General features: G+C 36.3%; 1 protein-coding gene across 1 annotated transcript in view; it reads left to right on the top strand.

Annotated features, from left to right (window-relative positions):
• The window catches only part of Fam81b (family with sequence similarity 81 member B), a 65,140-nt gene extending 52,202 nt beyond the window's left edge, over positions 1-12,938 (top strand). The window contains exons 8-10 of the mRNA XM_040273068.2: positions 4,431-4,566; positions 6,129-6,324; positions 8,892-12,938. Of these exons, the coding sequence (XP_040129002.2) occupies positions 4,431-4,566; positions 6,129-6,324; positions 8,892-9,025 (466 nt within the window). The 3' untranslated portion in view covers positions 9,026-12,938. The remainder of the gene's footprint in view (positions 1-4,430; positions 4,567-6,128; positions 6,325-8,891) is intronic.
• Positions 12,939-14,250: the final 1,312 nt, after the last annotated feature.

Genomic DNA, 14,250 nt, shown 5'->3' on the forward strand with positions numbered 1-14,250 from the left:
ACATGTGCTAGTTGAGCGCTCAACCACTGAGCCACAACTCCAGCCCCACTATCTGAATTCTTAAGAGCCTGCTAGCAAAAACAATTTTCAAGAATTTAAAATCTTCACATCTTCTAAAAATGTTAATTCAACAGATTGTTGAGTACAGGACACTGGTTTGGGTACATAAAGTGAACTGGTAAAACTAATATAGAATGGAGCTATGTCTATTTATGTATGCCAGTCATAAGACTGGTATTTATTCTGCCTTCATGGTTAAACCCCTGCTGTGGCCTCTACTGTATCTACAATTTCCAATTCAATTTTTCTTTACCATTTGTAACCCCCTTCCTTATGATTGCCCTTGGTGTAAATTTTAGCCTGATTCTGTCAATAAGAAAAATTTTTAAAAGTCTGTCGACAGCCTACACATCATCTTAGTGGGGTCTCTGGCCATAAATTCATAACTCACAAGTCTTATTTTTCTGTTTTGGGAAAAATAAAAGACAAAGTCATCCATCCATTTGGAAACAGCCAAAATTGCACCATACATTGCCAAATGTTCCCTCAGTGGTGCAAAATTACCCCCAATTGAGAAATATGGTCTAAATAAAGTGGGAATGTTTGATGACACTTGTTGTTGCTATCTACCTGTCTTTATTTATGTCCAATAAAAATATTCCTAAAATTAATAGAATAGAAGATTTGGGAACTAAATTATGAATGTCATCCAAGATAAACTCATTCTTTTGCAAGAGAGCAAGAGAGGCATGTGCATACAGTGTGTGTCCAGCATGTCTTAAGCAATTTCCGATGATATCTGTAAATTCTATAATCAATAGAATTAGGGCAAATCATGTTCATTATGTTAGGGAAAAGTCTAAGCAAAGAAAACCATTTATATATGACAAAAAAAGAAAAACCATTTATAAAAAACCTTGTCTTTTTATCTTACAAGGAGAATGTTTTAAAAATGCTTTTGTATTTTAATAAATTACCAACAGAGAGAATATGACTTCTGATTGTTAACAGAAACATGAATCTCTAATTGCAAGCAAACCTTGTAATAAAAAGATCATAAGTAGTAACTCAGTTTTATGATTTTCATTTCATAATTCCAATTACTGATATGCCCTTCTGGAGATATTACTTGAGAACATTTAGTGGTTCCTTGATTCCTTATAAATAATAAGAGACTAAATTTTCTCATTTATTACACAGGAAAGGTGGGCACTGAAGCCTGAATTCTTAATTTAAAGGTTAACTCTTGATTATCTGGGGACTTACTGTCTCCCTTCATCATAAGTATTAATTAATACTTCCACCAGACACAGGAAAAATAAGGCAAAATATCAAAGCAGATTAGATTTCTAAATAGATTAATAGGTTTACATGTTATGTGTTAGCAGCCCTAATTAATATTATTTATTGAAAAAATTACCCATTTGTTCATTTAGTCAACAACTATTTATTGATCACTTACAATATTCCAGGCATTATTTGTAGCAATGAACCAAACAAAATTCTGCTTTGATAGAGCTTCAATTCTAGTGGAGGAGATAGCATATCAATTAGTATGTATCAGAGGGCAATGGGCATTTTAAATAAAAATAAAAGTAGGGTAAGGGAAAAGGGGATGTCAGATGATAAGGGGTCCTTTTTAAGGGTGGTTAAAATAACTTCTGTGATAAGGTGGCAGGCGCCAGTGGAAATTCTGAAGAAGAGTGTTCCATAGGAGGAAACAGATGGCCCACGTGAAGTTGTCCACTTAACAGTTAGTGAGCTTATTTGTCTGAGATTCAACAGCTGTTGGCCAGTAGCAGAGTTGAATGGGAATCATTAGATTAAGCACAAAAAGAGAAATGAATGTCATCTTCAAAGTTGGGATACCCACCTGAAACAAAATATGCCTTCTATATCTCTTTGGGTCAAAAAAAATGTTAGAATTCAGAAGGAGTAAAGATGAGAATTTAGCTCTTATAACTAATTTAGCTATTGGAAAATTAACTCACTTTTCCCATCCCTTGGTTTCATCATCTAAGTCAGGGTTTCCTCAACTAAGTCAAGGTTTTTCATTACAATTGATATTTTAGTTGGATAATTCTTTGTTGCGGGGCTGTATGCATTACAGATGTTTAGCAGCATCCCTGGTTTCTAAGCACTGGGTGCCAATATCACCTCCCAGTGATGAAAATCAAAATGGTCTCCAGACATCACAAAGTGTCCTGAGAAGAGGCAAAATTGCCTCTAGTTCAGAGTCACTGGTCTAAATTAAAAGGGAAAATAATTTGATGGGATTTTTCTAATTATGAGTCCAAACACTTTTTTAGGAGAGCAAGAGAGGCATGTGCATACAGTGTGTGTCCAGCATGTCTTATGCAATTTCCAGTGATAATTATCACATACTAAATTGTCTGTATATATTTGCCTGAACACATCAGAGTGCTTATTACTGTTATTGTAAGTACCACACCTTGTAAAGTATTCTGATATTTTCAATAATGAACAACATGCATTGTTTCTACCAATAAAATCATTTTGCCTATTCTGAAAGGAATTGAAACTGACATCTTACCATGAGCAAAACATATAGAAAACACACATATGAATTACAAGTACTCCATCCCTCATCTCTTGAGAGACCTGTATCTCTCAAGTCATTTCAGATATGGAGTCCTCTTTCTGCCTAAACCTTCAGTCACTCTACAGGGATGTTTTAGACTGATGGCACATGTTTTCAAAACTTTTAATCTCTATAATAATTTTTTGAAATTCTTCATTCTCTGTCATTTAATGCTCCTATGGTATGTCATCCTGATGCCAGCAGTCCCTTTCTGAAAGTCTGTTACTTCTATTTTTTCTATTTTTTGTTTCACATGAGTAAATCAGTTCCCATTTAAGCAACACAACACACACACACACACACACACACACACACACACACACGAAATCCACTCACATATATCCACTGATGGCAATGGGGACTGCACTAAAGATTTCACCTGAGACGGAGACAACCTAAAGTCCAGCTTGAACACTGCTTTCCAAGATCCTCTTGGGGGTCTCTCCCCCTCCTCCTCTGACTTTCCTCTCCTCCCCAAGACAATGCAGGTTCTTTCTGCACCATCCCCTCCCCAACTTTAGAGTGGCACTTTTTAGAGCACGAATCAGCAAGCTACCACTCAGTCAAATCTGCCTACAGCTAAGAATGAATTTTGTGCTTCTGAATAATTTCTTTAAGAAAAGAATTATACTCTTTCCACTAACTTATACTTGTCTATCTAGAATAGAGGTTGTCCATTCAGCTGGTCATTTGCCAGATGTGGACTTCAGTTGCTGGGCTTGCAATATGAATTGCTATTCCCTCATTGTGCGGGTCTGTGTGGAGCTTTAATCACTAAATGTCTCCATTTCTATATTACATTAACATTGGCTCATGCATATAATTACCTGCTGCTGATGTAGTTCTCCATCTTAAAGTTTTAGAGTGGGTTAACCAGTTCATTACATCTTAATTTAATAACAAGCATTACTGTAGAGTGATTGTGTATAGGTATCTGTTAGCTGTCAGGGTGTGTTTTTTTTAACCTGGTGTGTGTGTGTTGAGGGGGGGGGTAGGATTAGGAAGGTGAACTCTTCAGGAATTTTCTGCACAAGCTGTGCAGAAGAGCAGATAACTAGCGCTGCTCTGGTATTAATCCCAGGAACCACTAGCAGTAGTGGGGTGCCACCAATCTAACATGAGCACAGGTGCTTCATGACAAACATTAACTAGCATGTGTGTTCAACTGCATAATGTTCTGGCACTGTATTTTGAATGACATTAATTTATTAAATAAATTGTATATATTAAAAAAAGAAAAGAATTATGTTCCATTTCATGAAGGTATTATATAAAATCTAAGTTTTAGTGTGTGTAAATAAAATGTGAACAAAACATAGCCATGCTCATTTGTTTCTGTGTTATCTATGGCTGCTCTTTTGCTGCAATGGCAGCATTGAGTGGCTGCAACAAAGACCACAAAGCCCACAAAGCCTAAAATATTTACAAACCACCCTTTAACAGAAAAAGTTTGTCTACCCCTACCATAGAGACACCCACCCCAAGTGATTTATCAGTGTTTCCAACACACATAATGAGCCCCAGGCCCTGAGGGAAATTTTGCATGGATAATATGCACTTAGGTGTGGTGAAGTTTTTTTCAAGCCAGCAGTGAACCTGTCACTGTGTGTATAATTCAGGGTATGCAGAGGGGCGCAGCCAGCAGCTGGACTAAATTTAGGCCCAGGTAGCCCCAAAGTGCACTTACCTTGCTTCCCCACCTCCCATATCACAACATAAATATTGGCTAGATACACTGAGTCTCACCTTACAGCAGACTTTTCAACACTAAAATTTTGTTTTATATTCCAATCCACTCATTAAAACAGAATCAAACATTTTTCCTTAGATTCAATTCACTTTCAAATAATCTGTACGAAGAACTTGAGAACAATCAAAAATGGGCACAAAGTGAGTTTATCAAACACAGAAAAGACCACCTGAGCCATACAAATGAATGTCTGATGGTCCTGCAGGAGAAACTGGTAAGGAGCTCTTATTTCATGAAGTAGAGCTGCATGGTAAATGTCTGGATGTTAGCCACGAGTAAAGGTCTGGAAGTTCACCCTTCAACATTTACAGCATCAGTAACTTCTTATAATTTTAGCACTGTAGGTTCAAAAGCCTTATTCTGGTCCTGTTTACTATACCCTAACTCTGTGAATCTGCATTTCTCTGTTCAAAGTTACCTGAAGTGATTTTTTTCAAAAATACAGATTGTCACTCCAGACCTAGGGAGTTAACTCTCTGGGGCCGTCACTGGAATACGTGATCTTAGACAATCATATTGGATGGCACTTAGGCACAAGAAATCTTGGAAACTTCTGCTCACAAAGTCATTTAAAATCTCTGGAGATCTGTCAGTAGAACAAAACTTTTCAAAACTCTTTTTAGATTGGGTCAAGAAAGCCCCAAACTTTGAGGTGAGGTTACCAAGGTATATGAAAAATATATTTCCTTTAGGGTTGCCTTTTCCCATTGCAACCAGCACATCAGGAAGGCTGAAAAGGGACATCAATGCTGTCAGTGGCTGCCAGCCATGAAGGTGATTCAAAAAAGATAACTTCAGTAAAGGAGCTTTGGGCAGCTCAGTAAATAATGTCTCTCACCCCCACCAGAGTTTGCAAATAACTGAATAAGATAGGAATCCAAGAGGAGGAGATATTCATAACAACATTATCACTGAGAAGGGGTATCAAAGTATGTGCAGTCACATCAGTAGTTGCCAAGTGGGCCTCCTAGATTCTTACCCTCAAGTTAGGTAAATTCCTCTGCCAGTTACAGGCAGCACTAAGTGACCTTGTGGGTTCCCCTGCAGACAGAAGTCTCTTACAAGAAGAGAGAGATGAATCCACCCTTCCTGAGGCAAGGCAGGGCCAAAAAGAAGAAGGCCAAAGGGGCCACGACAGTCTGTCCAGTTCCTGCTCCCAAATTCTCTGTGGGGAAGTGAGATGAGAAGCTAATTAGCCTAAGGCTGTTTCTGCATTCCACACTCTGCTGCATAATAGAATCACTTGAAGAGTTTTTAAGTTGTATTAACTCCTGAGCTCCATCATAAACCAATTAAATCAAAATTTCTAGAGGTGGGGTATAATCCAGAGGATTGTAAGAAACAGTTGGAATGGAAAGTCACTATTCTTGCTGAAGTGTGTTGATGTGGATATGAAATTCTAGGGAATAAGAACTTCTGGCATTTAGGAACATGCCAAGGAGCTCAGAGAAAGCCATAACTAAATCATCTTCATTTGCTACACTTCTTTAAAACACTAGACTCAAATTCCAAATCCTTAAGGCATTTCAGCAAGACCAGAGAGAGCCCTCTTATTTTATTCTATAACATGTAGAATCCAGAAACTACAAACAAGGTCAAACAAAAAGAATTAACTCTTACACCTGGAACACAATTTTAGATATAAGGAATCTTGGTATGAATTTTCAAACTTAACCTAGGAAAACAAATATGATAAAAACGTTTTCTCTAAGATGAAACATAAATCCACATTAGTATTCTTCTCTGCTGAGTTTTATCACATGATCTCTTTTCTAGGAAAAGTCTGAAAACAAAATGGAAGAAAAAATGTTGCAGCTTTCAAGCAAATTAGAAAATTTCATTAACTCACAGAAACAGGAAGCAGAACTGAACAAAGTAAAGTTTGTAGAAAATAAATTGTCCAAAAAGATGAGTCAAATGGAAAAGCACGTCTGGGGTGAACTAGAGAAAATGCAGAATGAATATCAATCAGGTGAGTAGATACCTTTTATTAAGAAAAGAATAATTGTCCTTTCCTGTCCAATTGCTCAGAAGTTTCTACTTTAAACCACTGGCCATGGAACAATCTTGTCATTAGTTACATCGTTATGTATTTAATCTGGCTTCCTAAATATCCTATAGGATGCCAGCATACCATCAAAACGTGTATAAATGAGTCAACTTTCTTCATTCACATTGGATAATGTCACAATCCTGTTGCTGCCCTGAGATTCTCTTAAGATAATCTAAATCATAAATCCTAGACATGGAAAGTCCTTAGAGATCACCAAGACCTGACTTGTTGGGTATATTATAAAATTAGGAGCCTAAATCAAATGTCCCTCTCATTGGACTACAAGTAATGAGCCTAGACAGATGTCAGATTGGAAACTTGACCTTTAGAAGTGAGGAAGAGATGAATTAGCAGAGTCCAGTATAATGACTACTTTTCCTCTTAAGAGGCTAATGGCAGCAGTGTCAAGCTGAGCTAACATCAAAGAGGATTAATTTGAAAGGCTCATCTAATTTGTCAAAAGAAAAGACATGGGATAGGTGCTGTGGAGCAGCCATCTGCCTCAAATCACAATTCTGAAGGAATTATCAGGAACCAGAGGGGTTCCTGTATAGAGAAACTCCAACCCCTTCTCTATCTTCTAGATCTCAGAAAAATTCACATTTAAATTCCACAAAATTTTGGTCCCATGAAGAGATGCAGTGGAGGCGCCTTGGGAAGACATCACTGTTTCATTCTAGCAGCTGTTTCTGGCATATAAGTAGAATTTGTTGCATGGAAATATAACCCTCACAACCGCCACTTTCTACCACCAAGTCAAAATAATGAATTATCTAGCGGAATCATGTCCCAAATCTAACTGGTACTTAAAAACGGTCTTGCTTTCGCCTTAACTCTCAAAGATTGAATTTTACTCATCCCATTGGTACAATGTCAGGATTAGCTGAAGAGAAATTTACAATCTATGTGTTTCTACATTTTACCAAGTGGGAGTTCTAGCAAAAGAGGACTCCAAATTAATGGTCTGCTCCTTTATGCCTTTAATGAAAATGTGAGAAGCAACTATGTGAAAGGCCTCAGTGAATAAGAAATGGGCTACACTTTAAGAAGATTGAGGTCTGGTAGGTCTGTAGTCATGAATGACTAGATATGTATAAGAGGGACACAAAGTGCTAGGAGGGAAGAGGGCAGCCACTCTTTTATGCCTTTCAAACCAGCTATTCTCAGAGAAATTCTCAAATCTCATCAGTGGTATTTACCTTCGACTTGGTAACAAAAATTTTTCTTTTTAAAAATCACATAGGGCTTGGGCTGGGGATGTGGCTCAAGTGGTAGCACGCTTGCCTGGCATGTGTGCGGCCCAGGTTCGATCCTCAGCACCACATACCAACAAAGATGTTGTGTCTGCTGAAAACTAAAAAATAAATACTAAAAAATTCTCTCTCTCTCTAAAAAAAAAAAGAAAAGAAAAAAGAAAAAAAAATCACACAAGGCTTGGGCTATAGCTCAGTTGGTAGAGTGCTTGCCTCACATGCACAAGGTCCTGGGTTCCATCCCTAGTAACACACACACACACACCACACACAAATCACACAAGTGCTGGAGATTAATGCTCTGAGGTGTAGTTGATAAAGATTTTCTCCCATTCTATAAGTTCTCTCTTCACGTTATTGTTTCCTTTGCTGAGAGGAAGATTTTTAGTTTGAATCTATCCCATTTATTGATTCTTGATTTTCCTTCTTGCCCTTTAGGAGTCTTGTTAAGGAAGTCAGATCCTAAGCCAACATGGTGAAGATTTGGGCCTACTTTTTCTTTTATTGGGCTTAGTGAAAAGGGACATAGAGACAAGATACAGAGGCAGGAAAGAAAGATGGCAGAATGGCAGAAGGGCCAAGCTGCCAAGCTTTATTTATATCAATAGGTTGCTTTAGGCCATTAGCATCATTGGTACATATTGTTCACTGTGTCATTAGGCAGGTTACAGACTTAGCAACATTATGCAGCTTATTCTTCAGTTGCATACTACATTGCAATGTGCAATGTTGGGAGCTTTGTGTAGCTCTCAAGAAAGTCCATTGTATAAAGTTAGTTACTGCTATGTGGGCAGGTTCTTGTGGTTGTCTAACAAGAGAGTTCCTTTATTTCCAGGACCTGTGTGCCTGAGATCAAGGTGGAGGCTGCTAAGACTCTAATACAGAGTTTCCTCATGAAGGACATTGCTGTAGCAGCCAGGCATCCTGTGTCTTTGCACAGAAGTTTTCCCAGCAGCCTGGCATTCTGTGTCTTTGTACAGAAACTTCCTAGTCACCAAGCATGCCACAGTCATGAAGCTATCAGAGACCTCAATCTCAAACACAGAACCTATTATATCCTCAGATGAAATGGATTTTGTTTGTTTTTAAAAGGGTTTTAATGGAATTTAATGTACTTTAAATTAAACAATGATCAATTATGGCAGGATTTCTAATCTGCCAATTTCTACCAAAAAAAAAAAAAAGGTTTTAAGGCATTCTTTGATATATATGTATTCTCTTTTTCTTTTTCAGGATTTAAATCAATTCACGACTCTCTCAACTCCCTCCAACAAATACAGAAAACAAAAATGGATCTAGAGAAATATAAAGTACAGAAAGACATAAAGAAATTAAAGCGTAAGATTGTGGAACTCCAGGAGGTATAAGACTTTCCAGTCCTTTTCTTTTTCACATGCTAATGGAGCAATCTGTTAGAAATAATTGTGAATAAGAAAGTTAATATCTCTATGGTTCTTACTGCTTCTAATGTCTCTGTATCTCTTACCACCATTTAAGAAGATGAATGTACCAGGGAAAAACAATAAAGAAGCTTTATGTCTCCATGTCTTCAAAGTATTAGTGAAAAAATTAAGGAAAATCTTCACACAGATGCCTTTTCTATATTTTTATTTACCTACAAATTAAAAAAGAACAATGTTCTTAATGTACACAGATGAATTAAGTAAGGCCAGATGTAATACATCAAAGAATGGCAGGAATATGGCAAATTGAACTATGGCAAAACCTGTCTGAAAATAATAGCCACTATAGAGCTATAATTCACTACCTATATGAATTCAGTCCATTATTGCCAAAATATTTCAATTTTTTAAGAGAAACTTCTCCAATTTTTTATTTTTCTGGGGGAAGGGGGGTAGGTACTAGGGATTGAACTCAGGGGCACTTAACCACTGAGCCACATCCTCAGCCCCATTTTTTATTTTATTTAGAGACAGGGTCTCACTGAGTTGCTTAGTGTCTCGCCATTGCTAAGGCTGGCTTTGAACCCGTGATTCTCCTGTCTCAGCCTCCCGAGCTGCTGGGATTATAGGCATGCACCACCATGCCCAGCAAACTTCTCCAGTTTTAAGCATTAATATCTAGTTCAATATGGTTCTTAATTTATGAAGGAAATATTTGTGGAACAGGTACATCTAGTGGGTTTTCAATCACAACTTTTTAAAAAGTATTTTTGTAGTTGTTAATGGACCTTTATTTTATTTATATGCAGTGATAAGAACAGAACCTTACATATGCTATGCAAATGCTATACCACTGAGCTATAACCACAATCCATCAATCACAACTTTTGACACAAGATTTTCCTTGTCTAACAATCCTAATGTTCATAGAAAGTTTAGAATGTTCAAAATATATTTTCATTGTTTTCAGTATGTATCAGAATTATGAGTAAGTTCTAATCCAAAATAAGAGAATTCAACAGCTTTCAGGAAAAATATGCCACATAATTGATGTAGCTGTATTTCAAACATGAATTAATTTCTTATAAAATTAAAATACATCTAATTTTTCTCGATATAAATATTAAATACTGAGTCTGGAATGAGGCAACAAATTTGTGAAAAGTAAAACAAGTTATCCACAGTATGTTACCTGTGCTCAGAACAAGGACTAATGTCTAATCACAGATTGTGTGTAGGGCTGGCAAGGGAACTTATGCTTCAGATTTAGGCACCTTCCTTAGTTTACAGAAGGAGTCATAACTTCTCTCAAATAGAGAACAAATTTACCTTTCATATAAATTTTTGACCAGTGTCCATTTTTCTAATTTCTAACTGTATAAAACATCTCGACTTATTGACATTAGCCTTATGCAACATCATTGGCTCTATCATTGAAGGGAAATATTCATAGCAGTAATTAAGCATTTAGAAGCAACAAGAAGTGTATTTTGTAATCAAGTGCCATTCTAGGATAAAGAGATGATATAAAGCTCTTAAAATATCCATAATAAAATAATAACATCTGTTAATATTTTGAGTATATATACATACATATGTATATGAATATACACACACACCCCCTTTTATCCACAATTCCATGACTAGAAATTTATATTATAGAAACAAATGCTCTCAAAGTATACCAAGAAATTTGAATAAGGATACTTACTTATTATAGCATTATTTGTTATGGTATATAAAAATGTGAGGAATCTATTAACTAAATTAATGGTATTACCAGATCTCCCCCCAAAAAAAGTTATATGTAAAGCTATCCATGATACATTGTTAGATGAAGAAAAAGCAAGTTGCACAGCAATACTGGCCCCACTTAAGTCAAAAGTTAGTTTCTAATAGTTTTAACACAATACATGAAGTACAGTATGCAAAAAAGATTTTTAAAACAAATTTAGCAATGATTGAGTTATAAAACTTTTGTTTTCTACAATAAGTATATATAAATAGTTTTACATTTTTACATATGTAAAAAACCAACAAATATACTAGTCTATAATGAACCAAATGAATTGGAAAGGTTAAATTAGAAAATTATATAGAACAAGGCATATTATCCCACTCATACCCACTTTCTAATCTACAGACATGACTACAAAAGCAAAAAGGATATACACCAAGCAAGTGGGAAAAAAAAAACAGGATGCATTTTTTTTCTTGTAAATAAAAATGCTCTAAACCATATTGTAATTCGAAGACTAGCACAGGTTTGGGCCAAACATTTTCTCAGAATTAATCCCTTTCGCTGGTGTTGACCAGGAAAGTACCATTTAAGGGTGGGAGCTCAAAGGATCAAAGCATCCTCTGCTACCACCCTCTTACTTAGGATGTCACCTGGGAATGCACAGACTTTAGATGACCTGAGCACTATGCCTAGAAAGAGGGTGGACCCAAGTTCTGTAGGGTCTAAAGCTTATATATATATATTGCTTATATATATATATTGCTGATGTCTGGTCATGATGCCAGATGAGTTTGCACAGTAGTCTGTAGAATATTTTAGGAAGTAAATGCTACATTGGGATAATACCAGTAATTCAACTCCATACACAATTGTGAACAACATTGAATACATTGCTCTAACCAAATTTATCTCAAAGATGCCCGTAGTCACTCTAGCACCACCTGATGTCAACCAAAGGAGTAGAAGAATGCAGTGAGGGCTGGGGATGTGGCTCAAGCGGTGGCGCGATCGACTGGTATGAGTGGGGCACTGGGTTCGATCCTCAGCACCACATAAAAAAATGAAAAATAAAGATGTTGTGTCCATCGAAAACTGAAAAATAAAAATATTTTTAAAATTATCTCTTCTCTCTCTTAAAAAAGAAAAAAGAAAGAAAAATGCAGTGGTTTTAATCAATTGTCTTAATCAATTATGATTAAAACATCTGCACATATTATAATGACCATGTAAATTTGTGGCCAGGGCCCATGTAAGTGAGTGGCTCTGAAGCTCAAGAGCCATTGATTGTTATACAGTAAATTCATCTATGCTCAGGGGACAGTGAAGATAGGACTCCCTCCCCTTGCATTTATTTTGCTATGGATGGAAAAAGCTAATAACCATGAATAATACTCCTTTCTTATCAGCTCACTATGCATGGGATTGTATTTTATATCAAATGACATTTCTGAATCCTGTGAGAAATGTCAAACTTCCCTCCCCAATACGTTTGAGCATTACAGAATCTTCATACCCACACTGTAGACTCTATATCAAAATATTTCAGGTAGCTTTTACTTTACGCACAAACACCACCTAAGCCCTTTTGCACAGCTTAAGTGTTCTTCTGACTCCCAGCATTTTCTGCCTCTTAGTAAAACTTACTCTTGGAAAACATAGGAGAAAATCCCTTGACATTGGTCGTGGCAATGTTTTGGTAAAATATCAAAAGCACAGACAACAAAAGCAAAAATAAATAAATGGACCTATATCAAACTAACAGTTTTCCATACAGCAAAGGAAGCAATAAACAAAATGAAAAGATAACATATGGAATGGTAACATATGGGATGTATAAACAGGGGATAATCTCCAACCACTTCCCCTGTTCTCCAAATTCATAATATATGCTCAAGTCTTTTATATAAAGTGGTGTCATACTTACATAAAATCTATGTACAATCTTCCCGTATGTGAGGTGCTGGGGATTAAACCCAGGTCCTCACACATGTGGGGAACATTCTTATTGAACTACATCCCCAGCACCTCCCATATACTTTAAATCATGTATATATTACTTATAATACCCAATATAATGTAAATGCTATGTAAAAGTTTTATTACACCAAATTGTTTACAGAATAATAAAAATATCTACATGTTCAATAAATATTTTTATATTTTTGATCCATAGTTGGTTGAATGCATGGATGAAGACCTGCAGATATAGAAGGCTGATGGTATTTATAACATATATTTTGATAGGCAATTAATATCCCCAAATAGGAATATTATATAATTTAATGGCAAAACATAAAAACAAAGCAAAACAACAACCCCTTTCCCCCAAATAACCCAATTTGTACAATGAGCAAAGAACCTAAGTAGACATTTTTCCAAAGATACACAAGGCCAACAGGTACATGGAAAGGTCCTCAACATCACTAATCATCATAAAAATTAAAATCCAAATCACAAAGTGGTATTACCACACATCAGTTAAAAGGGGTAATCTCAAAAAAGCCAAATGATAACTAGAATTGGTAAGCATGCTGAGAAAAGGAAACCCTAGCACACTGTTAGTGGGATTATAAATTGGTACAGCCAATATAGAAAACAGTATGAATGTTCCTCATAAAATTAAAAAGAAATAAGAGTATTATATGATCCAGCAGCCCCATCACTGGGTATATATCCAAAGGAAATGCAATTCGTATTTTTGAAGAGCTACTCTTGAAGGGTATCTTGCATGTTCACTACACAGTCAAGATATGGAAACAACTTAAGTGTCCACTGACAGATGAATGGATAAAGAAAACAAGGTATACATACACAGTGGAATTTTATTTGGTCTTTAAAAAAGAAGGAAATCCAGCCAGGCACCATGGCACATGCCTGTAATCCCAGTGACTCTGGAGGCTGAGGAAGGAGTATTGCAAGTTCAAAGCCAGTCTCAGCAATTTAGCGAGGCACTTAGCAACTTGATGAGACTCTGTCTCTAAAATCTGAAACAAGACAGGGATGCCCTCTATCACCACTTCTATTCAATATAGTTCTCAAAACACTGGCCAGAGCAATCAGACAGACGAAAGAAATTAAAGGCATAAAAATAGGAAAAGAAGAACTTAAATTATCACTATTTGCGGTTGACATGATTCTATACCTAGAAGACCCAAAGGGTCTACAAAAAAACTACTAGAACTAATAAATGAATTCAGCAAAGTGGCAGGATATAAAATCAACACACATAAATCAAAGGCATTTCTGTATATCAGTGACAAAACTTCTGAAACGGAAATGAGGAAAAACACTCCATTCACAATATCCTCAAAAAAATAAAATACTTGGGAATCAACCTAACAAAAGAGGTGAAAGACTTATACAATGAAAACTACAGAACCCTAAAGAGAGAAATAGAAGAAGATCTTAGAAGATGGAAAAATATACCCTGTTCATGGATAGGCAGAAC

Source organism: Ictidomys tridecemlineatus, chromosome 1, assembly GCF_052094955.1.
Source record: "Ictidomys tridecemlineatus isolate mIctTri1 chromosome 1, mIctTri1.hap1, whole genome shotgun sequence".
In the NCBI taxonomy this organism is placed as follows: domain Eukaryota; kingdom Metazoa; phylum Chordata; class Mammalia; order Rodentia; family Sciuridae; genus Ictidomys; species Ictidomys tridecemlineatus.